This window comes from Mastomys coucha, unplaced genomic scaffold, assembly GCF_008632895.1.
Source record: "Mastomys coucha isolate ucsf_1 unplaced genomic scaffold, UCSF_Mcou_1 pScaffold12, whole genome shotgun sequence".
Classification (NCBI taxonomy): domain Eukaryota; kingdom Metazoa; phylum Chordata; class Mammalia; order Rodentia; family Muridae; genus Mastomys; species Mastomys coucha.
The window spans coordinates 57,859,775-57,886,070 of record NW_022196894.1 but is presented as its reverse complement, the minus strand read 5'-3'; the positions used below and the strand labels follow the sequence as shown (position 1 = coordinate 57,886,070).

The following is a 26,296-nucleotide window of genomic DNA, read 5'->3' as shown; positions in this document are numbered from 1 at the left end:
CACACATATATATATATATATATATATATATATGTATATGTATATCATTCTGTAGACTCTGACATCCACCAGCAGCAACTCACTCTTTCATTAACTCTATTATTTACTTCACCATTCAAAATATAAATCACTAACTTTAATTTGGTTTCATGGTCAACAAATTCTATTTGAAATTGGATGTACTCTAGTCCATGATTTTGAAAAAAAATGTTATATTGTTTTCAGAGATGCTTATCTTCCTGATTATGGATTTATCTGTGGTGAAATTCATGAACTTGGTTCACTGTTGCTGAAAACAGTATTTAGGTCTCAATTTTGTCGTCTTTCCAGTTCTTATTATAAGCTGTTATATAAGTTGTATATGTAAGGGCCAGATCATTGTTGTTTTAATATTTAATCATTTTTTTCTTTTTCCTCTGTGTATTTCAGGGATAATCAGCTCCATTAATTCTGTTTCAGGTTTATTCACTCTGTTTTATCTGTTGTGTTTTCTGGTTTTTATTACTTTATACTTAATGATATTCTGTAATAGATTTTTTTTTCTGTTCCAGAGTTTGGTTCATTTTTTTTAACTTGTGGGTTCTGTAACAGATTTATTTTTGCCATTTTAAGCCTATTAGATTAACCTCAACACCTACTTTTTTATTTATTTCAGGAGTTATATATATTTTCCTCTTTATACTGGGCTGCATTTTTCTTCTTTTTCAATAACAATTGTTATTGTATAGAGGAATATGGATACTATATTTCATTCTGGATTCTATCATTTTAATTAACTAACAGATAGCTGATTTTCAGAAGTTTACTAGAGACAAATCTTTTATATGCAAATATAATTTTATCCTAAAATCTGGCTCCCATGAATTTCAGTTGAAAGCATAGGGTTTGTTAAGACTCTTAAAATTGGTGGAATTTGTACCACAAACATATTCCCCTTTGAGCTGGGGACTGAAATCTTCACAAAGTTCCTGGGGATTCATTTTTTTCCTGCTGTCACTTGGTATATGAAGACTTTGAGTCCAGTAGAGACTGTGACATGGTTCCTTTACAATCACTCTTCCCTAATAGACTTTTAAGGAACACCCCAACTCTAACTTCTAGATGCTCTGAAAGCCAGTAAATCCAACTGCTGATTTTGTAAGAAGTGGTCAAAGACATTGCAACTTTCGGTTTGTCTTATGGTTCATACTGTTAGCAGACTTTCGCCAGCCCCCTCCCTCCTTCACATCCTTCACACCCTCCCACACACTAGACGCATTAGAGTCCCTGTGGAAAGGTAGAATGCATTAGGTTTCACACTTGGGACATATGGCAAAAAACTTGTCTATTCAAAATGTCAAGGTGAGGCCAGGTGGTGGTGGCGCATGCCTTTAATCCTAGCCCTTGGGAGGCACAGGCAGGTGGATTTCTGAGTTCGAGGCCAGCCTGGTCTACAGAGTGAGTTCCAGGACAGCCAGAGCTACATAGAGAAACCCTGTCTCGAAAAAAACAAAAACAAAAAAAAATGTCAAGGTGGATCTGGTAGTTGGGGTTCTCCCTGCATCTTTCAGGATCTACCTGCTACAAGACCCTCCTGGCTGTCATACCTCACCCCTACACTAAACTTCTCCAGACTGGCTGGCTGGGATACTCTTCACTATGTAATCCAATTGTTTGTGATTACCCTTCTTTGTACTTTAGGGCATCCTGGCTGCTGCCGCCTGGTTCCCTGTTCTTACCTTCCCTTTCTCTCCATCTTTTCTCACATGTCTCAGTGTCATGTTCACTCTGGACTCACCCAGATGTCTCTGCCTCTGCCTATGTTCTCCAGCACATCTGCAATACAGCTTTCTCTCCATCATATCTAGGACCAGTCATGGTTATTTCCGTTCTGTGTCTTTTTTTCATATATCTGTTCCTAAAACCTAAACCAGCAACAGATATCTTTTCCTTTCTTTTTTCTTTTTTTCTCTTTAAATTCAAAGTGAATGTCTAGTACATGAATTTTTATTTCACAGGCTTTACCTTTCAACCATATTATTTGTTCTCTGCAGACCTTCTTTGAGGATACCAATCCTCGTTTATGGAAACTCTGCATTCAGGATTTAATAACGAGGCAAAAGTTATACTCCCATCCTGATTTCAACCCTTCTTGCAAACTTATTGGTGGTTTCGATTGATTATCAGTTGCCCATCTTGTTGGTAGTTTTAAAACTATGAAGTGATCCCTCTCTGAGTCTTAATTGCCTCCGTAAAGATGTCTATGTGTAGCACGGCTTATGAACTTACTACTTTTATTCTGTTTGGTTTACTTTTCCTGTACTTTTGCTTAGAACATCCTACCTTCTAACATCAGTTCAAGCTCTATTTAAATAGCTGCCTTTACTCAGAGATCACCAGGGAAGAAATTGCCAACAGAGCAAGGAACTATTTAAAGCAGTGCTTTCTGGGCACAGGAAGGCAATATATGACCTTAAAGTGTCTGTGACTTCATGCAAGGACCAGTACAAGGTCAAACCAGCCAAACCAGTATGGAAGTGAAGTGGGTGGTGGATCAAGAGGACCCATCCCAGATAATGAGCAGTTGGCAAAGGATGGCAGTTTAGGCAAAGAATGGAGAAGTTTTCTTAAGGAATGCTGTTCCTTTTCTGGCTGCCCATCCACAATGGGTGATCCTATAATCATATACATATGAGCACATGACTGAGCGCACCAAATGCATTTAGTGGGTTTAAAAAGGAGAGAATTAAGTTGGGAGGTAAACAGGTGGGGTGGGAAAAATAGGGGAGGTTATTAAACGGAGATAATGAGGGTAATTTGATGAAAGTATGATCATTTGAAATTTCCAAACAATAAAGTAATATAAAATGATGCTTTAAAATTAATTACAGTTTTATTATGGTATTAAATAGTTGCCTATATCAGTTAACACTCTCTGCCTGTATATGATGTATCTAGGATGTTGCCACTAAGAGAAAAAGAACAAGCAGTGGCTGGTGAATCACTATTTTCTTGTTGTATTAGCTGTACTCTTCTGTCTATAATATTATAGCAAATCTCCACAGATTAGGTAGACTAATAAGTAAAAACATTTTTTTTCTTTGTTCCTCAGACTTAGGCACTATAAGTTCAATGAACTGATCATTTTTGTGGCAGGTCAGATTCTACTTTTTGTTCTTTAATCTGAATTTCACTCTGTTCTTACATGGTAGAACAGTCACTGTAGTCTGCTTTATATGGGTTCTAATATTTTTCATGTGGAGTTGCTTCTCTTTTATCTCACCGTGATAGAATACCTGACAAAAACAACTCAAGAAAGGAAGAAAAGCTGTTTTGCTCATGGTTTCACAACTTCTAGTTCATGGTCAGCTTGATGCATTGCTTTCACTCCTGTGGAATCAGAAACATAGCTGAATAGTAGAAGAGGAAACCTGATGTCATCTTGATATACACAAAGCAGAGAAAGAAAGGAGAGGAGAGAGAGGTCGAGGGAGAAGATAAAACCCCACCTCTTAGTTCTGTATGAACTCATCAATGGATTAAGTTGCTGATGAAGATAGCTTCCTCATGATCCACTGACCTCTCCATACACCAGCAGAGCACCAGCTGGTCACCCTAGGGCAAGAAGGGAGACTCCATGCCCACACAATAAGAAGGCATACGCCCATGACATGACCTCCATAAATCACAGTACTGAGTGGATTTCAATTCAACCTGTGGGTGTAGTCAAAAATGCTTCAAACTGTTGTATGGCTTACAGCCTGTAGAAGCTCTATTAGATGATGGATAAAGTTTCAATGTTTCAATTAATATCATTATCAAATTATATTAGATTTGAATATATGTGTACACACACACACACACACACATATATCTGCATGCTTGCTTTAGTTTTCAAAATGCTGTCACATAGATTGTGGTTTCTGTTGTTTTTGTTGTTGTTGTCCTTGACTCTTCAGCAACAGAGCATTTACTTGATTGGTTTATTTGATTTCTTCCATCATCTGAACGTTCAATCTATTGGATTTTGCTTCCTTCTGCAAATTGACACTGAGAAGACATTTATGAGATGCTGGTAAAGATAACACTGCTGTAGCTTTTTTTCTGCTTTAATATTAATATATTTGGTTATAAAAGACAATTAACATTCTAGGCTTTGTGGATTTTTATTTCAATAGATATGTGAAAACTTCCTTTAAGAACTGTAGGCATCATTTTCACACCTACCCATCTCACTCCAGTTTCTCAAGTCCACAGGCTTACTAAAGGTTCAGTGCCATATCCTTTTACTTAAGTGTCTGTAACATGTTTAACATGTTTGTGAACTCCTTCACCATAGATGTTTCTATCACTGAATCACATTTCCATCCCCACAATGATGTATTGTCCATGCTAAACAAAAATGTTAATGAGAGAGTTTCTCTAATAAAATGTGTAAATTATTTTTCCCTTTAATGGATTTTAGTTACATGAAGGAATGCATTTGTACAAAATGAATTGATAATGATAGGTTTTTATCAAATGCAATATTATACTTTAATTTGAATAGATGTTTGGCTTTCTTTTGAAACCGTAACCACTTAGAGGTTGATATCAAGCTCTTTCAGACATTTTAGTTTTTGATTAAATCTGATTGTGCCATGTTATAAAACTTCTACTAATACATTGAATTTTATTTTAGTTTGAAATTACCATATCAATAAATGATACTTTGTTTTTTAGAGCTAATTTTTCAGTCTGTCTTTCTGTTTTATTAGTCATGATTTTGAAATAATGAAATCTAAAGTTTTAGAATTTTTTAGGTGGCAAAAGATATTTCAACTGGTTTTGTAATTTGCTGTTTTATACTAAGTATTGAATAAACATAATTTTACCATCTCTTCATAATAACAAAAATGGGAATGGATATATTTCAAATTTAAATATTTCTAATATTGTTTTAATATTTCCAATGTTGTTAAGTATTAATAAAATTTGTCAAGAATCATATATTTAGAGGTTAGCTAGAAATAATAGAAGAGAGAACAGCCAAATTAAAATAGGCATTGACAATTATCAAAAACAAATAATAAAAATAACATTTTTCTAAAGAATATACACCCCAATATGAGAACATATTTTTATAATGATTTTGTTTTTGTTTTTTGAGACAGGGTTTCTCTGTGTAGCCCTGGCTGTCCTGGTACTCACTCTGTAGACCAGGCTGGCCTCAAACTCAGAAGTTCGAGAAGCACTGGCTTCTGCCTCCCAAGTGCTGGGATTAAAGGCATGCACCACTACCGCCCAGTTAGAACATATTTTTTAGGTGTAGTAGCTTTAATGTATTATTTTTGTTCCCAGCATTGTGAGATTAAGTCTAGATTATTATTTAATTTTATTATGTTAATACCAAAAAGAAACAATAATTATATCATTTCAACTTATGCTGGCTTTCATTCAGGTTATGAAGATCTGAATAGATTTAGATCTCTAAAGTTCACATGGGTTTTCTAAACATTGAAATGTATAGATAACAAAGCATTTAAACTCTCAGTAGACACTGTTTTAGTAAGCTCGCTCTTTTAATATGCAATTAATATTAGGTATCCTATATTATGATACCAGCAACATTCTTATGCACTTTTAGAAAATGTAACTAAACCATCTGTAGTTTATTTCCTTATTTTATTATAGATATTAAGAAAATAAAATTAAATCATTTTATGTTATAATTAATTATATTGATTATTCTAACAAATTATGGATGGTATCTAGATTTTTGAAACTAATTGTTAAAATACAATTATTGATATTTTGATTTGGGGCTAACACATAAATATATTTATCCATTATTTATGCTAGTATTATTTTATATCTATATAACACATTTAGAAATAATCTTATCAATTCATTTCATATTTTCTAGGTTGCAAAAGATAATAAATGGTTAGACATTCTTGGAATCTCAGATTTTAAGTAGAAAATATCAAAGCCCTTGATTCTTTCTGAAGCATCATAGTTCATTTTCTATCAATACCATGACACTAATGAGTTTAGCTTCCCTTAGAATTTGCATCTGTGTATTTATACTTCTAAGGATGCTTATTTATTTAATTTTCAAATTTTACCTTAATTTAAATGAATAGGATTAAATCATTTTATCTTGAAGATAAATTTAACATGAGGACTCATTAGTTAAAAATGAATATTTAATGTCATACCATATAGCACCCTCACCATGCAAAATCGCCAAAACAGTATGGAAAAAAAAAATCTTCCTAAGAAAAATTTGATATAGCTTTCCTATGCTTTTCCAGACCTATTTCCAACACTGCTAAAAGGGGGGAAATTCCAGAAGGCACTGAAGAGACCACCTCTCCAGACCCCGCTGTTACCTCTACTCTGGATTCACAGGCGGCAGCTCCCTAGGAGCCAGGTTGGAAAAGTTTCTAGGAAAACAGATTATTCATGTATAGCATATATTTTAAGTACAAAGGGTTTTTTCATGCAAATTCGTCTTTAAGGCCCCATAAGTACATTAAAAGTCCACATACTATTTTGAAATTAGCATTTGTTCTCTCGACTTTTAAAATATTAAAATGAATGTTTAGATTTTTTTAATATAATATTGAAATGTAAATGGTTTTAAAGGATGTAAAGTGAGATTATTGAAAACACAGTATGGTTGTTTTAAACAAACCTCAATATCTTCTGCTTACTTTAAGATTATAATGAATGAAGTTAAATGCTAAATTTTATGTTTTTTCAAAAACTTCAAAGCTTTCTCATATAAACCATTTAAATGACAGTATTTGATTTTGTTTTTCTCTTCTTCAATTCAGGGGGATTTTATAAAAAGCTCTGTAGTCATGAATGAAAAGTTAAAAGTAGTAATTCTACACATGCTAGTCAAATCAATGCCTAGGAAGAATCTTCATGGATAGGCCAATAACAAAATACTTAAAAGGACATTTTATCTAACACTAATATGAATTTAAACTGTAAGATTGATGAACTTTGAAAGTTGAGGAGACTATTATTAATAGTGTCAAAATGCAATACGTTGTAGTAAAGAAGAATGAAACTCACTCTATGCACAGAGACTACATATAACTATGAGTATAAATAATGTACTTAGGAGATATACAATTGATATCTAAAGCATTTTTACCTAATGCTAATTATGAATATGAAAATATGTAAAAACTATTTTAAAAATTAAAGATCTAATATATTTTTAAATAGAAGGCCTAGAAAGCAATAAATCACACCTCAGATACTTTAAATCTGAAATAATAAATACAAAGGTAGAAATTACACATTCATATGTATAAAATCTAATTTTAAAATAATATATTTATTTCTATCTACTTATATAAAGTATATTACTAAAATTTTTAAAAGATTTTATTAAGGGAAAGTGAATAGAATAGTCTACATATGTTTTATAGCCTTTTTGCATTTATTGTATTGTAATTATTGCTTTAAGGGGTATTTTGATATTCACTCCCATGTATTACTATTGTTAATGCCTGTAGAAAATAATCAGATCTCACTATATAATTTATATTTCTGTCTCCCAGCACTATGAATAAATTGAATTTATGTGTTAATTACATATAAGCTTAGTGTATAGAACTGAATTTACAAAATCAAGTATTTAAGAAGTCATTACACAAAAAAATTCACTGCATTAATTTCTTTGAAAATGGTTTCATTATACTAGCAGAATGTATTCATTTCTTAATTCTATTTTAAGTTAAATAATTTTTAACTACAACCATTGTATTTCTTTTTTAGTTCTCTATGCTTCCTCTTTTTCTGAATTTTTTCATTAGATGTTTTATTTATTTATATGTCATACAATATCTCCTTTCCCAGGTTCTCTCCAAAAATAAAATAAAATAAAATAAAATAAAATAAAATAAAATAAAATAAAATAAAATAAACCTTGTTTCCTCCCCCTTCCCTCTGTTCACCGATTCACCCCTCTCCCATTTCCTGGCCCTGAAATACCCTTACATTGGGGCATAGAACATTCACAGAGCCAATGGCCTCCCCTCCCATTGATGACCTACTTGGCCATCCTCTGCTACATATGCTGCTGGAGCCATTATTAATACCATGTGTACTCTTTGGTTGGTGGTTTAGTCCCTCGGAGCTCTGAGGGTACTAGTTAGTTCATATTGTAGTTCATCCTAAGTGGCTGCAAACCCTTCAGCTCCTTGGGTCCTTTCTCTAGCTTCTTCATTGGGGACCTTGTGCTCAGTCCAATAAATGGATGTGAGCCTCTGCTTCTGTATTAGTCAGGTACTGTCAGAGTCTCGCAGGAGACAGCTATATCAGGCTCCTGTTAGCCAGCATTTGCCAGCATCAACAATAGTGTCTGGATTTGATGATTGAATATGGGAAGGATTCCCAGGTGGAACAGTCTCTGAATTGTCCTTCCTTCAGTCTCTACTCCATAGTTTGTCTCTGCAACTCCTTCCATGGGTATTTTGTAACCCCTTTTAAGAAGGAATGAAGTATCCACACTTTGGTCTTCCTTCTTCTTGAGTTTCTTGTGGTTTGTGGGTTGTACTTTGTGTATTCTGAACTTCTGGCTATTATCCACTTATCAGAGAATGCATACCATGTGTGTTCTTTTGTTATTGGGTTACCTCACTCAGAATGATATTTTCCAGATCCATCCATTTCCCCAAGAATTACATAAATTCATTGTTTTTAATGTCTGAGTAGTACTCCATTGTGTAGATGTACCACATTTTCTGTATCCATTCCTTTGTGGAGGGACATCTGGGTTGTTTCCAGTTTCTGGCCATTATAAATAAGGCTGCATTTGGTGTTTTGACTATTATGTGGCAGGAGGAATTTCTTTTCTGGTCCAGTCTATTTGGAGTTGTACAGGCTTCTTGTATGTTCATGGGCATCTCTTTCCTTAGGTTAGGGAAGTTTTCTTCTATAATTTTGTTGAAGATATTTATTGCTCCTTTAAGTTGGAAATCTTCATTCTCTTCTATATCTATTATCCTTAGGTTTGGCCTTCTCATTGTGTCCTGGATTTCCTGAATGTTTTTGGTTAGAGGCTTTTTGCATTTTGCGTTTTATTTAACTGTTGTATCAATGTTTTCTATGTTATCTTTTCCACCTGAGATTCCCCCTTCTATCTCTTGTATTCTGTTGGTGATGTTTTTCTTAAATTCCTCTATCACCATCATGAGATATGATTTTAGATCTAAATCTTGCTTTTCTGATGTGTTGGGGTATCCAGGACTTGCTGTGGTGGGAGTACTAGGTTCTGATGATACCAAGTAGTCTTGGTTTCTGTTGGTAAGATTCTTGCGTTTGCCTTTCACCATCTGTAGATCTCTGGTGTTAGATGTTCTTGCTGATTCTGGCTGGAGCTTGTTGGTCTGTCAGTCTGTGTCAGCATTTCTGGGAGATCAGCTCTCCTCTGGTAAGACCTGTGTGCAGATGGCTGTGGATCAGCTTTCCCTCCTGAGTCCTGGGGTCAGAGCACTCCCTAGAGACAAGATCTCTCCTTCCAAGAAAGGGGCAGAGAGGGTTATGGATCCGCAGTCCCTCAGTCTGTATTCCAGCTCCCAACAATGATCAGAAGCATCTGTGAATGGAAGTCCAAGGATCTTGCAGTTGCTCAGTCTCACAAGGCAAGCAGGTGAAGAAGAGAGAACTATTCTTTTTTAAAAACTTTTATTCTTCTCTCATATGTTACATCCTTACCTCCTGACTGCAGCTTACTCTCCCTCCATTCCTTCCAGGCCTTATCCCTATATTCCCTCTCCTCTTCCCTCTCTATTCCTCCTCTGTTTCCATCTTAAAAATAAAATAAAAGAACAAAAAGTTATAAAACAGGACTCCTGATGATATCCTTAGTTCTTTTAAATTTATTTTTCATTAAATGTGTTTAGAAATATGTTTCATAGCTTATTTTCTATACACATGTCCAATGTTCTCAATCACATTTGGTTCCTGTAGTTCTTAATGCAAAAATATTTATAAGTGCTCTGTCTTGAATACAAAAATCAGTTTAGCTAATTGCCTTACTCTAACATAGTCTAATACAGGGCTGGTATGTCCAGACCTAGAACATATGTGTAATTTATATTTAAATTACAGACAACATTATGTGAAATTCTGTAACTATTAATGTGACTGAAAATGTGATTAATAATATAACTAACAAAGCTCATTTGTTAGATCCATTGAGAATGAAGTATAGAGTGAAGATCCTGTACTTTTTATCCTGAAACATGGCTGACAAATGTATTTTGTCTTGTTTTCATGTGGACTATCAAAATCAAAAAGAATAAAGGAAGCAGTTAATAAAGAGAAAATGACCAAATAAGTAAATATTTCTAATTTCTTGAAATAATAAGACTAACCCAATTAACCTGTTAATCAATAAATATTATTTTTGAACAAAAATACCATTTTCAGGAAAAAATAAAGGATTGGTTATAAGTAAATAAGCTTTGTGTCACTACATGTACAGATAAACAATAGCATCCCTCAATCTTACTCTCCATGAATAAAGTAAATTTTTAGACAAACTATAAGGAAAAAATTTAAAAGCCTACAGGTTGTCAGCCAGTGGTGGCACAAGTCTTTAATGCTAGTCCTCAGGAGGTAGAGGCAAGCAGATCTCTGATTTTGAGATCAACCTGGGCTACAGAATGAGTTCAAGGACAGCCAGGACTACCCTCTGTCAAAAAACCTAATAGATAGATTAGATAGATAGATAGATAGATAGATAGATAGATAGATAGATAGATAGATAGATGGAGAGATAGACCATTAGATAGATCATTAGATCAATCATTAGATAGATAGATAGATAGATAGATAGATAGATAGATAGATAGATAGATAGATAGATAGATAGATATAGGCTTGTAGTTTAAGTAATAATTTAGTTCAGTTTATTTGTGTTATTTCATAGTGGGCTCTTTATATCTGTGAAAATGCATCTTCATAAATATCATACAAATATTAATAACTCTCTGAACATGTGTTCATATGTGTGCAGCACAATGCTATCAAAACTGTATAAGAAAGGCCTATCTAGGAGCAGAAGAGAATTTTAGTAGTTATATAAAATAAAGTAAAACAGATAACAGAGAAAGTAGGTTGAAGATTTTGAAAATTGGCATTAAGCTCTATGATAAATGAACTTGTATAAATTATGGTATATATTCTCTCACACCAACACTGTTTTTTTAGGATAGATGACCATATTCTCTTTCACTCTATGTCTGTGTTAACCTCTCCATAAAAGCATTGTCTACTCTCACCATCTTCCTCCACAAGCCTGTGGGTTTAGTCCTGTTTTGTTGATTAACTTTAAATTTGTAACTTCATATATGTATACACATTAGTTCACTTATTCATTCTCAGTATTCTTGTCAACCCTCTTCCACTGTACCTGTCAAGACTTTTGATTTAGTTTTGTGACAGTTTAATCGGGCTGACCTTCTAAGCATTGGACTGGGGCTTTCCAATTAGAACTTAGTTGGGCTAATCAGAGGTAACTGAACATTTCCCTTCTCCCAGAATCTATCAGCAGTGAATAATCCTGTATTGAAGAGGAGGGCCCCTGCGCTTCTCCACCTTCCACTTGTACCTCTGGCTGGTCACATTCTTGTGTAGACTCAGGGCAGGAATTCACAGCTGCTCTGAGTCCATGCAATGACTGTCTTACCTGGGAAATGATGTTTCATATCTTCTGTTTCAGTTCTGAACATTCTTTCTGTACCGTTTTTCCCAATGAACCCTGAGCCTTAAGGATGATGATATGAATTTCTTGATTAGTGCTACAGTTATTTTTTCCCACACCTCCACCAAAACAGTTTACGCTTGCCTGTCTTATTTGTGTTGTTAAATTCAGAATTCCATCTTAGTGCTTTATTCTACTTATTGATCACCTTTATCACACAAAGAAAGTACTTACTTCCATTTAAAACAAATCATATCAATTAGCACACATGTTGATTTTCTTTCTGTCTTAACCATCTCCTTGTTTGTTTGTTTGTTTGTTTAGCTACAGAAATCAAAACTTTGACCTTATGCTTTATATAGACTCCAGAGCCTCATAAGAATTGGGACATTTTAAAAATACATATGTCATCAGTGCCTTGGTTCCTCCAGAAAGATAGAGTATAAACAGAATACCTGTGAAGTTTAGGTGTCTGTTAGGAAGAATATCTCAAATATCTCAAACTGTACTTCCCCTCAGTCTCTTCAACCTACTCCTCTCAATCCAATGAGTTTCATGCAGAAAGTCCAACCCACCAGTCCTCTAGATAGCATTTAGGGTTACATATGGCTTCAATTTTCCAAGATACCATAACTGACTGAAAAGCAAATTTTTATACATTTTTCTTTCAAAGTAAACCCTGAATCCAATTAACTTTTAAAATCACTATTAATACTCTTGTCTTAGAAGCCATTACTTTGCTTCTAGATTAATAAAATTTACCACTAAGTGGTGTTTCAAACTTTATATTACCATACCTGGATTCCTTTTTTTTTAAATCAAAATGTTTTATACAATATTGAAACATAGTGAAGTGAAAACCATTCATTCTTCTATATATTATTAATATATATTATATAATTTTATTATATTACTAGTATTGCTGTATATTGTTAAATAGTATATGTAATATTACTGTACATTACTAGTAAAGATGTGATAGGTTTCCAAAGTATCAAACTATTATATATTAATATATAAATTTAAACACCATATAAATATTAAAATGTTATAGACCTATTAATATATAGCCATAATTAAATAATATATAAATCAATGTTAACTATAAAAATAGTAGATTAAAGTAAAGGATATCTTAAAAGACAAAGAAAACTGTGGGAACAAATATATGTGCCTGGAGAAAATATTTAAAACTGCTTTCCAACAATTATATTATTAGCCTTTAAACATCTATGGATAAAAGGAAATGTCAAAGTTCTAATAACTCAAAAAGTTCTCAGTAGAATCAGAGGATTTTCTTCCATTGATTGTGGGGGTAAAAAAAGAACATTTTTAAGAGCGGATTAAGTTTCCCAGCAGTGTGACCTGGAAGGAGCAGTATCTCTCACTGCTTCTTCCTCTATACAAGCCCTTCTGCAAACCTATTGATTTCTGTGACTGCTATCCCCATACCATATCTCAGTACACACAGTTCACAATAGGACTCACACCTAATTTTCAACAAATTTATAACACCATGAATCCACCATTGTTATCAGGTAGACAAATTTAGTTGTTCTACGCTTTTCTCTGTGCTCTGGTTATTTGGCACTTTCTCCACTATAACTCTGGTTGGTCAGCACTTGCTCTTCATTAACTCCAGACAATGGCTGTGCATTTTGTTCTTCCACATATTGCCCCTTTCCCCACAGTGTCATATAGCTAGAGTCACCTACTCTCTGTCTTTATTTCTGATTGTTTCTTTTACTTAACATTAAGATGCATTTTAACTTCCTCTATGTCCTACTTGGTATAGCACCTCAATTCTATTTCACACTGTATATTTCATTATCAATACCTGTGTGAATTTTTAGGTTGAAACCTGTAGATGATTACAATATTTCCCATAAGCATTTTCTTTTTAAAGTTTTAATTGGTTATTTTATTTATTTACATTTCAAATGTTATCCCCTTTCCTGGTTTCCCCTCTGAAGACCCCCTATCCCTCCCTCTCATTTTCAAATGAGCTGTTAGGCAATAATTTTTTATTGAACTTCAATGAATGGTTATTTTTCTATATCTCTTAATCTAGATATTTAAAACCCATTTCATGGATCATTTTAATCTGTGTCAACGACTTTTGTCTTTCCTATTTGTCACCAAGAGAATTCTATGATGGTCAGCTGCTCTGTAATGGAAGCTTAAGTTCTGGCTGTTCAGCCTATAGTCTGTCGGGCTCATAGCTTATTTTAAATTGGGTTATCTCATCGAATATTTCAAAATTGACACAGTAATTAATGTCTGTACATCATGTACTGGGGAGCTTAGAGAAAAAGGCTCACAGCAAGATTGTTACCCACCATGTCTTAAAGAGAAATAAAAACATATATTTCAAATCTCATTCATAAATGCATCATTTATTCTGTGGGAAGATGACTTAGTTTGTGAAAGTTAAGGTAAGAAATATTAATTTCAAAATTTATTGGTTTTATCAGTTAAAGCCATAACCAAAAATAATTATTTAATAAAAATAAAGTCATGATGTCTAATTCATATATTAATACATAACCTTTATGGAAGGAATGTTTTACTATTTGACTAATCATTTTTCAGTCTATTTACATATCTGTTTCTATCATGAATTAAAGATATTAAAAGAAGTGCAGTATTTCCAAGTTTTGAGAGATCCTGACAATGATGTTGATTAATGTACTAAATGTATACACCTAGTGTTTGAGATGTTTTAATTTCATTAATTCATAGAGATATAGTAACATATCAGAGTGATATAGAAAAGATTAAGTGGTCCCAGAAAATAATAGTTCCCTGAGGTTAAATTATCTTTCCCACTAATATTGCCCATTTTGAGTGTGTGTATGTGAAGCCCCGAGTTAGTGGGACATTTATGCATTATACCTCAGCAACCTCTAAGAAGCTACTGCTGAAGTATGGCATTTTGTATGTGTGTGTGTCTGTGTGTGTGTGTCTGGGTGTGTGTATGCCCTGTAGTATTCAACGTAATGTTAAATGAACGTAAAGATTAGTTGCTTTTCCATTACTATAATAAGACATCATGACTGAGGTAAGTTATTTAAGTAAAAGGAGTTTTGGAGCACCTAGCAGCCTGCCTGGGTGAGCCCATGACCATCATGGCAGGGAGCATGGCGGCAGGCATGCAGGCACAGCACTGCAGCCGTAGCTGAGACAGCTTATCTTGAGAGACAAACATGAGACGGAGATAATTGTTAAGTCGTGTGCTTTTAAAATCCAAAGCTCACCAAGAGTGACATCTCCAAAAAGGCCATACTCCCTAATTCTTTCCAAAAAATTGTAACAACCGGAGGCCAAGTACTTGCAAATCAAAGAGCCTGTGGAAAGCAGGCATTGCATTTAAACCACTGTATTTAGTGTTGAAGACTCAAGCACTTCGTTTCTCTTATATCTGATGGTTAATTCAAGCATGGGAAGATAAATGATTTACAAATATCTACTTATAAATAATTGATTTATAAATGTCTATTAAATATACGGTAAGTAAGAACCAGCCATCATACTGGATGATAGAGAAGTGGTTTCCCCTTTCTTGGTGTGTAATTCTATTATAACCTGTGTAACTCTGTAATATGACTGAAACCAGTAACACAAAAATAGCAAAGTATCTACTGGTAATACAAGTATTTTAGTTTGTATGAAGGTATTGAAATCATGAGCTATGGATTACAATTCAAATTATTTATTATAAGGAATACTACTAGTTGGAGACAGTCTTAATAACTGTCCTATGTACTCCATATACTAATTTCTAATCACTATTATATACACAAATTATTTATTACATCATAAGATTGAATTGAGAATTAAAATAATATTTTAAGAAAATTACTTACAGGAATGCTATGTAACAATGATTCTCAACATGTTGGCCATAACCTCATTGGAGGTTAAAAGACCCTTTCATGGTGGTCACATATCAGATATTTTTCATATCAGTTATTTAAATTACTATTCATAACAGTAGAAAATTACAGTTATAAAATAGCAAAGAAAATAATTTTATGGTTGGGGGGTCACCACAACATGAGAATATAAGGTTTGTAGCATTAGTAATGTGGTACATTTACACAATGGAGTACTACTCAGCTATTAAAAATGATAGGATATTAGCCCAAAAGCTCCAAATACTTAAGATACAATTGTCAGATCACATGAAGCTCAAATGGAGGAAAACCAAAGTGTGGCTGCATCAGTCTGTCCTTCTTAGAAAGAAAACAAAATACTCACAGGAGCAAATACAGAGATAAAGTGTAGAGCAGAGACTGAAGGAAAGGCCACCCAGAAACTGTCCCACCTGGGGATTCATCTCAGATACAGTCAACAAACCCAGACACTGTTGTAGATGCCAAGAAGTGCATGCTGGCAGGAACCTAACATAGCTGTCTCCTGAGAGTCCCTGCCAAAGGCTTACAAATACAGAGGCAGATGCTCACAGCCAACTATTAGACTGAATGTGGAGTCCCTAATAGAGGAGTTAGAGAAAGGACTGAAGGAGTTGAAGGGGTTTGTAACCACATAGGAAGAACAAGAGTATCACCCATCAAGACTTCCTAGAGCTCACAGGGACTAAGACATCAACCAAGGAGTATGCATGGCTCCAGCTGCAGATGTAGAAGAAAATAGCCTTGTCAGGTATCAATTGGAGGAGAAGTCCTTGGTCCTATGAAGGCTCGATAGATGCCCCAATGTAGGAGAATCGAGGGCAGGAAGGTAGGAGTGAGTGGGTGAGTGGAGGAGCATCCTCATAGAAGTAGGGGGAGGGAGAATGGATAGGAGGTTTCAGGGGGTAGAGAAACAGGAAAGGGGATAACATTTGAAATGTAAATAAAGAAAATATCCAATAAAAAAGAAAGAATGAAAAATAAAGAACCAGTGCTACATAACGTTATTAGCACCTAAAAGTTCTATAACTAGTTGAGTTAAAGGACATGTATGGGTGGTTAACATGAGTAACTGTTTCAAGACAGAAATATTATAAGGGGAATACATTGTAGGGATGCTATTTTATTCACAAATTATTTGACTAACTTTAAGCGCAATATTCCGTTTTTTATTTCTTTCAATAAATGTTATTAAAATGTCAGTATTTATTCCAAATACTGTTCAATGTCTGCTTTTCTTAAATTGAAACTCCATGTTTCTAGGATATCTATTCTTCTATAATCAGGGTTGTAATGATCATAGATGTTACTGAAAATATTTTCTAAATCTAGAACTTTACTCTGAAGATCAGCAAAGTAGTATTACTTACTGTTTGTTATTGGCATCAGAATGAGCCTCTGAATCCAGTGATGATGTCACCCATAGGTGACCAGAGACCCTCACATCTATTGCTATGGCAATCACCATATACTCCCAACATCCATCTGCCCTTACTCATGTGCAGAGGTGTGTGAGGTTATGTTATGGCCCAAATAAAAGACAGAGCCTTCAGTCTTTCCTTCTTCTTTTTCATTGTCCTCCTTTGTCCTTTACCCTTCTCAATAAACCTCTCCCATGGAACTGTGCTTGCCTGGTGTGATCTGTCTGATGAGCTGCCATACTAACACAATTGTAAAAATACAATATTTATATTAAATATTTTATATCCATACATTCAAATTTCTTTGCATTAAGCCCTTAGTGTTATTTTATTTTTAAAATCATACTTCATAGGGCAATATACTTTGCATATAAATAACACTATAATAGAAAGAATTGATACAGCTTTTATATGTGAGGGGGCATAGTAAAACATAAACTGGCGACACAACAACTGTATTATCAGAGTGGAGATTTTGTTATGAATAAGAGAGAGAAAATATCCTGAGGCATCTGGAGGAGTTCATAACAGAGAAAGAGTAAGGTAAACTAGACTTGGCCAAGGCTCTGGCAATGGGGCTGGCGAGAGACAGAGTAAAGATAAAGAACTAGCGAGAGATAGGTGAGGCAGGGACAACATTCTTTACCATTAGACGGAACAAAGGCGTATCTGGGAGAAGGGAAGCCTGTGGAGGTGTGAAGGGCCAGGATTCTAGCATGGACACTTTGAGATGGACAGCAAGTACTTGTGAGTGGCGAATGAGAGAGCCCGAAGGCCAGAATGGTTTTTGATACACAAACACTTATATCTAACTGCCACAAATCCTTGTTTAGTCTAGCTTTAGCCTTATTTCTAGACATACGGATTTCCTGAGACCTAAGAGCTTTAAAAGAGGGGGCGGGCAGTGGAATCAGGTCACAAAAAAAAAAATAAATAAATAAATAAAAAACTTGCCAGAACAATAGAAAATCACTTTTGCTGAATTGGATCAGTTTATTAATGTATTAATTCAGACAATGCTGAATTGTCTGCTTTCTCTTGTAGAAATGGTTGATGGAATTAAAAATGAAACTAGCTTTACAATCAACACTATAAAGAAGTCACTTAGAGTTCTCACTTCCCTTAAAGTTTATCCACCAAATGTAACCTATTATAAATACTAAATTTCTATTTAATAACAATTCAGTTTTAAAATCTTTCAGTCACCTATCTCTATCTCAGTTTACTATAAGGAGCTGATTCTACATGCTCAGGAAATTGGAATATACCTAATTTTTAAATTCATACTACTCCTTTCCTCATCTCCCATATTTGAGTTCTAATCACAGTTGCAATTTCAATGTCCTTGGGACACCATTTCTCTGTGACTTTTAGGGAATCTCAAATTGTCTGGTACCTGGGTCTGCCCCAACTGCTAAAACCTTCCTTCCCATACTTCTCCCTCATCTTCAGCTAAAAAGCCTTTCGTATTTAGGCAAAGACAATTTGCCCACGTGCATGAGTGCCTTGTCTTAGGGTTTATGCAGCAAAAGTATTTTGGTGAATTGGAGAAAGGCCAAAGAATGCAGCAAAGATCATGCCACCATGCAACAGATTTCACACAAGAAATTGATTTGCTATTGAGAGGGCATCTCAAAGAAAGGACAGGAACGAACAGGACAGAAATGGAGAAACAGGGTGAGAGAAACAGAGCAAGTTAGAGCTGTGTTGGTGGGGAACTTTTAAAGGATGAATATGTCACATTTGGCAGCTGGTGATGATGTGGCTGCTGGCTAAGTCATTAAAGTAATGGGGCTAAAATTCCTCCATTTTGTTTATTATAAACTAATGAATATGAAGGGGTAAACAGGAATGGGGGAGCATGCCCTTTAGACTGGCTCCTGCACTTTGTTAGCATTACCATCTTTGGGGGCCCAGAAACCTGGGATCCTTGCCAAGTCCTGGGAGAACATGTTAGGGACTCTGTTGGACCATGTGGGACTAGGGAAATGCAGGCAGCAGTTGGAGCATTTTGTGAGGCTGGACCACCTGGAGCCAGACACTTTGAAGCTGACTTGGATGCTGATTTTAAGGGAGCACTTAGAGTTGGTGGGATGCTGAAATATATATATTTACCTATGTATATCCTTAAAGTTTATCCACCAAATGTAAGCTATTACAAATACTAAATTTCTATTTAGGAACAATTCAGTTTTAAAACCTTTTAGTTACCTGTCTCTATCTCAGTTTACTATGGGGAGCTGATTCTACGTATATATAGGGATAGAAGGTAAAGTTAGGGACTTTAAGGAAAAGTTTTTATTCAGGGTATACATTTGAAACTCTTAGGCCCATATTGTTAGTAATATGTTAGGTAAGTGGTATCCCAAGACCAAAAAGTGGGGATGACGGAGGGTGATACCACCCTCAGGAACAGGTAGAATAGGCACATAGGAAAACAGGCTGCTGAGTGGCAATATTTATCTGAAGTCCATTTGACCCATTCAAGGTGGATTCAAGCCAATTTTCTGAAGTTTGAGTTTACAAAAGAGATGTTTTAGATATGCTGTGATTCATTACCTTTGTTTATAATCTGTACTGAACATTGTAGAAAATGAAGTAGACTCATTCCGTGTATGTGTGTTTGTGTGTGTGTGTGTGTGTGTGTGTGTGTGTGTGTGTTAGGCACTTACAGGGACCAACCTACCTGGTCTAAGCAAACCTCAGCCCTCAGCTCCCCAGTGTCATGCTCATTCAGAGTTTAGACAGGGTCCTGGTGGCCATCAGAGTAAGAGAGTTTTTCTCCTTATAGCCAGCTTTGCTACACTTAAAGCAAGCTCAAGATTGAGATCTTTTGTGCCCATCATTTCTTTGGAGCAAATCTAAGGTGTGCTCCTAGGCCTTGGCACTTCTCTCCATCACAGTAAGCTTTATCATTATCATTATCATTATCATTATCATTGTTGTTGTTATTAAACATTAAATGCCATATTCAGTAGATGTCTCAAGAGCTTGAGGAAGATTATTAAATACATCTAAGCTAAACAAACTGATTATTTCTAGTTACTTGTTTTAGTCTTAATTTTAAAAACATACACAGGAGGCTAAGTGAAACTTATTCTTGTAATTAATTACATTAGTAGAACACAATGAAGAATTTGATCATTTACAAGGTGACTATGCATTAACCTGTGCATTTTAATTATCCTTAACAATTTACAATAAGTTATTAGCTTTTACAAGACTAGGACTTTGCATTCTATCCCTGTTAGGTTTAACCTTGAAAAATAGCAATTTTTGAGTTGAAGCTCTTTTAGTATTAAACTAAAACTTTTAATCACAAAGTCAATAGAGATACTGGAAACCTTATTGATCCTTTCATAGTGCACCATTATAGAATATTACAGTTTCTGTAAGGCTTAGTTTATATAAATACCTAAAGCTTAAAGTGAGGAAAGATAAAGAAGCTGGAATAATGTTACTGTGAACTTGAACGGACCTTAGGAATTTATAAATCTCGATTATCAAATGTGCTTTATATATCAAATACATGTTGTTACTTATCTAAATTTTCTAGCACATTGGTATTCAACCATTAGCAAAGGAATCAAGTCAGTAGACATAAATCTTAACTCAGCTGTTGTTAGTCTGTGGAGAATTTTATAATCTTAAATTTTTATCATCATACATAGTATATTCTAAACCAGAGTTGAACCACATATATAGTATGATGAAGCAAATGTAACTTTAAATTCTTATCATCAAACAAAGATCTATACCAGTTCAAAATATTACAGACATAATTTCTTCCTTAGTCTAAAAAGGAGACAAAGTGACACACAAAGAGCTCATTCAGACTAAGAAGTTTTCTAGTTGTTGTTCTGTATCATGCGGTTTCTGAAGATGGTGCTTGTTGTTTTTCTATACCACGTGGTCATCTGAAGATGCTGTTTAAATAACTTGGGATGTACCCTTTAACTTTAATAATGATGGATGCCAAACACGCAGCTGCTTACGTCTTGAGATCATTCAAAAAGATATAGGAGAACCACATGGTTTTTAGTTAAAACCACGTATTTTTCTAATATATATGTGTACGAGTAACTTGGCTTCAACCCTCAATAAAACATATATTTCCATATATATTCAAATATAGAGAACCCAAGTTATGTATGCACACACATATATATCCTAAAGAGTTTAAACATACACACACACACACACATTTTAAATATAAGCCTTTTCTTGCATGTTTAAAACCAATGTTTTTACAGATTTTATAGATTTTAAACCATAGCCAACTTACAAATTCTGAGATAAGAATTTACAGCAAAATTTTTAAAAAATTAATTGTTTTTTTTTTAATTTACATCCCAAATGTTGCCCTAGCTCACAACTGCCCCCACCCTGCAGAGTTCTTTAACTGTATCCCTTGGCCTCTGATACTCTGCCAGGGTGCACCTCACCTCATCTGGAGACATCCCCCTTCCCTGGGACATCAAGTCTCTACAGGTTTAGGCATATCCTCTCCCACTGATGCCAGACAAGGCAGTCCTCAGCTATATATGTGCCAGGGGCTCTGAAAAGTCCCAGTATAGCTTAGTCTTTGGGAACTTCTACAGGTCTGGGGTAGTTGACACTGTTGGTCTTCCTATGGTGTTGCCATCACCACTACTTCTCCAGCCTTTCCCTAACTATTCCATTGAGTCCCAAAATCAGTCCATTGGATGGCTCTAAGTATCTCTGTCTTAGTCAGCTACTGGTAGAGCTTCTCAGAGAACAGCAGACATAGAAAAGGGCAATTCTCAACTACATATGAAAAAACAAAAAACCCAGGATAGCCAAAACAATTCTGAACAATAAAAAGAACTTCTGGGGGGAATCACCATTCCTGATCTCAAGCTGTACTACAGAGCAATAATGCTAAAATACCACATGGCATTGGTGCAGAGTCAGACAGGTCTATTAAAGGAGTAGAATTGAAGACCCTGAAATAAAACACGCACCTACAGACACTTGATCTTTGACAAAGAAGACCCAACCATACTGTGGGGTGGGAAGTAGGGAATTTTCAACAAATGGAACTGGTGGTCTGCATGTAGAAGAATGGAAATTGATCCATATTTATCAGCCTGCACACAGTGTACTCTTAATAGTTTTTTTTTTTCCTTAGAGAAGAGTACAAAGAAATTGTAGAGATAAAAGACTTTTAAGAGTGTAAAATAGAGAAAGTGTTGGGCAGAACAAGTTTAGATATAAGATATTTGAGGATCGCTTGTATCTGAAATAGTTGTTTATGATTTGTGGGAATTTGGAAACCAATTTTGCCAATTTGGGATCGTTGATCTATACCAAGGTCAAGCTGTAGTAATAAAATATAATTCTGTAGAAGAAGAGAGAAAGAATCACAAAACAAAATAAAATGGGGGTGCATTCCTCATGGTTCAATTCTATAAGGGGAGGGAGCTGAAAGCTGAAGCTGTGTGATCACAGGCTGAAGACAGAAATACCCAGAAATGTGAAGAGGAAAGGGGAGCCAGTAAGTTTCTTTAGTAGAGAGACTCATAGGAATGCAGAAGGCCAGAGCCTAGAGGGAAAGTCCCCCACATGGTGGGAGCACTAAAGATGTAGTAGCTACCTGCAAGAAGTAGAGACTCTCATTACATAGGAAAAGGAAAGGAAGGGTCAAGGACCCTGAGAAACAATGAATGCCCTTGTGGAAGGCCCAGTAGACCCCACGGAAACAGCAGCTGAAGAAAGGTACTCCAGGATTTGAAATCAAATTCATGAACAAATGATTCATATATACCATAGGAGACTTGGTTTAGAGTACAGGCTGCAGGAGGCAACAGGTGTGTGCAGGTTATGTGCAGGCTGCAGTCGGCCTGCTCCTTTAGGTGGCCCACAAGCACACTTCTGCTAGGTCTAGTTCTGGCTCCCATTTTGCAACAAACCTAAAATTCCATCAAGGATAACTTAAAGACATCACATTCATACAGTGTGCTAGGTAGGAGACCAGACAAGAACAAACAACACTTGAAGCTAAGAAAAAAAATAAACAGCTAGTGGGCAATTTCTCTCCATTTCTCCAATCTCTGGCAGTAGTTACGGAGGTCCCAATAATGTGGGAGTCTAAGATGCTGCTGGACAGCCACTTTTACTGCTTATATAAAGGTTATTGAGGCTATACTCGACTGCAAAGGCAGGTAAGTTTAGAGGCCCTTAAGTCTGGTGCTAGGTGGAAGGTTGGAGGCTCTCCAAGAGGCATTTCAAAAGATGAGCTAAGAGATACAAACAATGCAAGTCTAATGCATGGGGAAGGGCCAAGGAGGCTTATCCTTTGAAGTCTAAGGCATCCCAAGAAGACTGAAGGCTGAAAGCCATTCAGTGGGTCATGCTGTATTGAGCAAAGCCCAAGGCTGAAAAGCCAGAAGAGACATGGCACTTGGAAGCAGGACTTTTGAATGAAACAAAAAGACAAAAACAGAGCTCAAAAATGAAGCCACATCCACGAGAAATTTTCAGCAATGGGGCAACAAAGAGGTCAACTCTAGCCTTAAAGACTGTGGCTTCAGATACCTCCATCTTCAATATTACCAGCGGTTATGCCAGATGTTCAAGCTACTTTTTCATATCTAAGGAAGTATTTCTGCCACTGAAAAGAAAATTTACCAACTGCTACTACTGGATATGGTCGCCAGCAACAATTGAGCATGAAAGCAAGTCTGTTGCAGGTGGACCAGATGGATAAGGGATAGAGTCCCAGTGTGGCTTAGATACCCCCAAGTGAGGAGGGCACAGCACCAGAATATTCTACTAAGTCTTGACATCCATATTAGGGTTTATGCAGCAAAGTATTTTCCAGATCAGCCGAAGCCAAGGAATTCCACAAAGATCACACCACACAACAGATCTCACACGAGAGATTTGTTGAGGATGGGAATGGGGATAAGAATCCACCTTAGAGTGAGGACAAGAGAGAAAGAGACAGAAAATTTGAAAGACAGAGTCAGAGACAGACAGGGAATCGTACAGACTGGCTGAGAGAAATAGAGAGTGGGCTCAGTGCTGAGTCACTGAAGGCATGAGACCTTGAGCACAGGACTGTGTAATCTGTGCTGCCCTTTCTCTACTTCTTGAGATTGTAGTTAAGAGGAGTCAAGGCCTGAGACTTTTTTTGAGAATTAATGTTAGTTTATGGGAAAAAACTGACTATTCTTTCCACAATTAATTTCTCTTTCTCCTTTTATGCTGAAGCATATATTTCCCAACATACCCAATGTGACTACCACATTTTTAATGGTGCTTGTTACACTAATCACATATAGTATTTCTACAATGTGAGAATTTCCATTTTAATATTCAGCCTCATACTTGTATTATTGTAAAACAAAGATGTTATGATTAATATCAATAGTAATTGAATCTTGTTCAATGGAGTTGATTTTATATGAACACTTAGCATTTTTGATTCTGAAAACTACACACCACTAGTAATTTAAAAATTCTTCATTTGTTATATAATCTCCTTCCTCTAGTGAGGTAAACTTTTAAAATTGCCTTTGTATATATGAAGATATGACCACTCCAAGGTATATATAATCTAGGCTACCCTCTCCCAAATTGTAAGACCTTGGCTTTAAAAAATACATAGGTATTACATTAGAGTACATTTTAATAATACCAGTATACATGAGATAAACTTTGTAAATACATGATCTCTTGTTTGCTTAAAAGACCAAAGTGATAATCTATCTTCTTCTAACATTTTAAAAGAAGGAAAATTTCTGTAGGTGTCTATTCTCACATGTCAGTATCTCACAGGCAACCTCCTATGTCAGTATATGCCGATCTGTCTCACACTTGACCTTTCCCCGTTATCTGTTATCCTCCACATCCAAACCATTAGCAAATGTTTTGAGACACTCCTATGAGTCTATAATCATTACCCTTCTATAGCTATTCTAACCCTCTTACCTTTTTGGAATATTTTCACAGGCATTTCTTGCTCATTTTTCTCCTTTGGCCTGTAACCCAGACAGCTGCTAGAATGATCCATTAAAAATGTTAGCAGATCTTGTGATTTTTTTGTGACAAACCCCTGCTGTGCTTACCTTCTTAGTAATGAAAGCCAGTGTCCCCTTTCTAGTCTGCCAGCACCCCAGTGATCTACTTCTCCACGCAAACCTTTGAATCCCTGTTCACCACTCCCACCCTTTCAGCTGAACTCTCTTCACGCTGGCCCCTTACTGTTTCTCACATACACTCTGCTTGTTCATAACTTGTGCCCTTTGATCACACCATTTTCTCTTCCTTTCAAGTTCCCCCACATTTCTCACTGGGTTTCACTTCAGTCAGAATTCAAATATCACTGCATCAGAGAGGTGCTCTCCATTATCTAACTAGGGGACCCTTCCCTGTTCCCTTACCATCCCTGTTCACTTGTTCACAACCCTTATCTTACTTCAGTTCATTTCTCTCTGTAACACTTTTACCACTGATTTTTTCCCTTTTATTTTCTCTCTTTATACATGACCTGAAGTTTTAAAACTTCACAAAATCAGAAAATTTCCCTTGTATTAATATTTCCACTGACATACACATTACTCTAAGAATACAGTTTGGTGGAAAACAGGTTGAAAATAAATATTTATTGAATGAATTACTATGTAATTTAAGAATAATGAGCTATATTAGTATCTATGATATATTCATAAATATAAATAAACCATAACTTCATAATCCTCTCTTGCTGATAGTTCATTTGTCTCAATTTTTCACTATTGGAAACATTATTAAGTGAATTATGGCTATGCATTTTATGGAACAATTTTTTATGACTAGAAGTACTGTATCTAAGAGTATACAAGTTGTTATTTTGATGTATGTTGACAGGCTAGCCTCTAAATACAATAGATCGAATGAATCTTTATAGTGCTTGGTGTTTTTATCCTCGGCTTTATCATACCTTTTATATTTATTCAGATTTGTATGTCTATGCTAACTTCAGTTTTATTTGCATATGTGAATGGGTTTCACATTTATTCATATTATTTTGACTTCTATGCAAGGGATATATATGTTGCTCATTCATTCAAATATTTCAAAGAAGCATAAGTTATCAGTATATGAAGAATTTTCAATAACTTGTAGAAATTATGATTGTGTTCCATTGTGCCTATACTTATAAAGAATTCTTTATTTTCATTAAATTTCAAGATTACAAAGAGGAATATATGATCTTTAAAATCATATGTTTAGACTTGGCCTTCTTCCCCTCCTCCCTGCTG

The 26,296-nt window shown here is 35.3% G+C and overlaps 1 protein-coding gene across 3 annotated transcripts in view; it reads left to right on the top strand.

The window, feature by feature from the left end:
- The window catches only part of Epha6 (EPH receptor A6), a 922,972-nt gene that overhangs the window by 122,872 nt on the left and 773,804 nt on the right, over positions 1-26,296 (top strand). The window contains exon 3 of one of the 3 annotated variants that reach the window (XM_031364193.1): positions 6,276-6,394. The exons of the other annotated variants lie outside the window; for them this stretch is intronic. Within the exon in view, the coding sequence (XP_031220053.1) occupies positions 6,276-6,394 (119 nt within the window). The remainder of the gene's footprint in view (positions 1-6,275; positions 6,395-26,296) is intronic. 3 annotated transcript variants of the gene reach the window in all.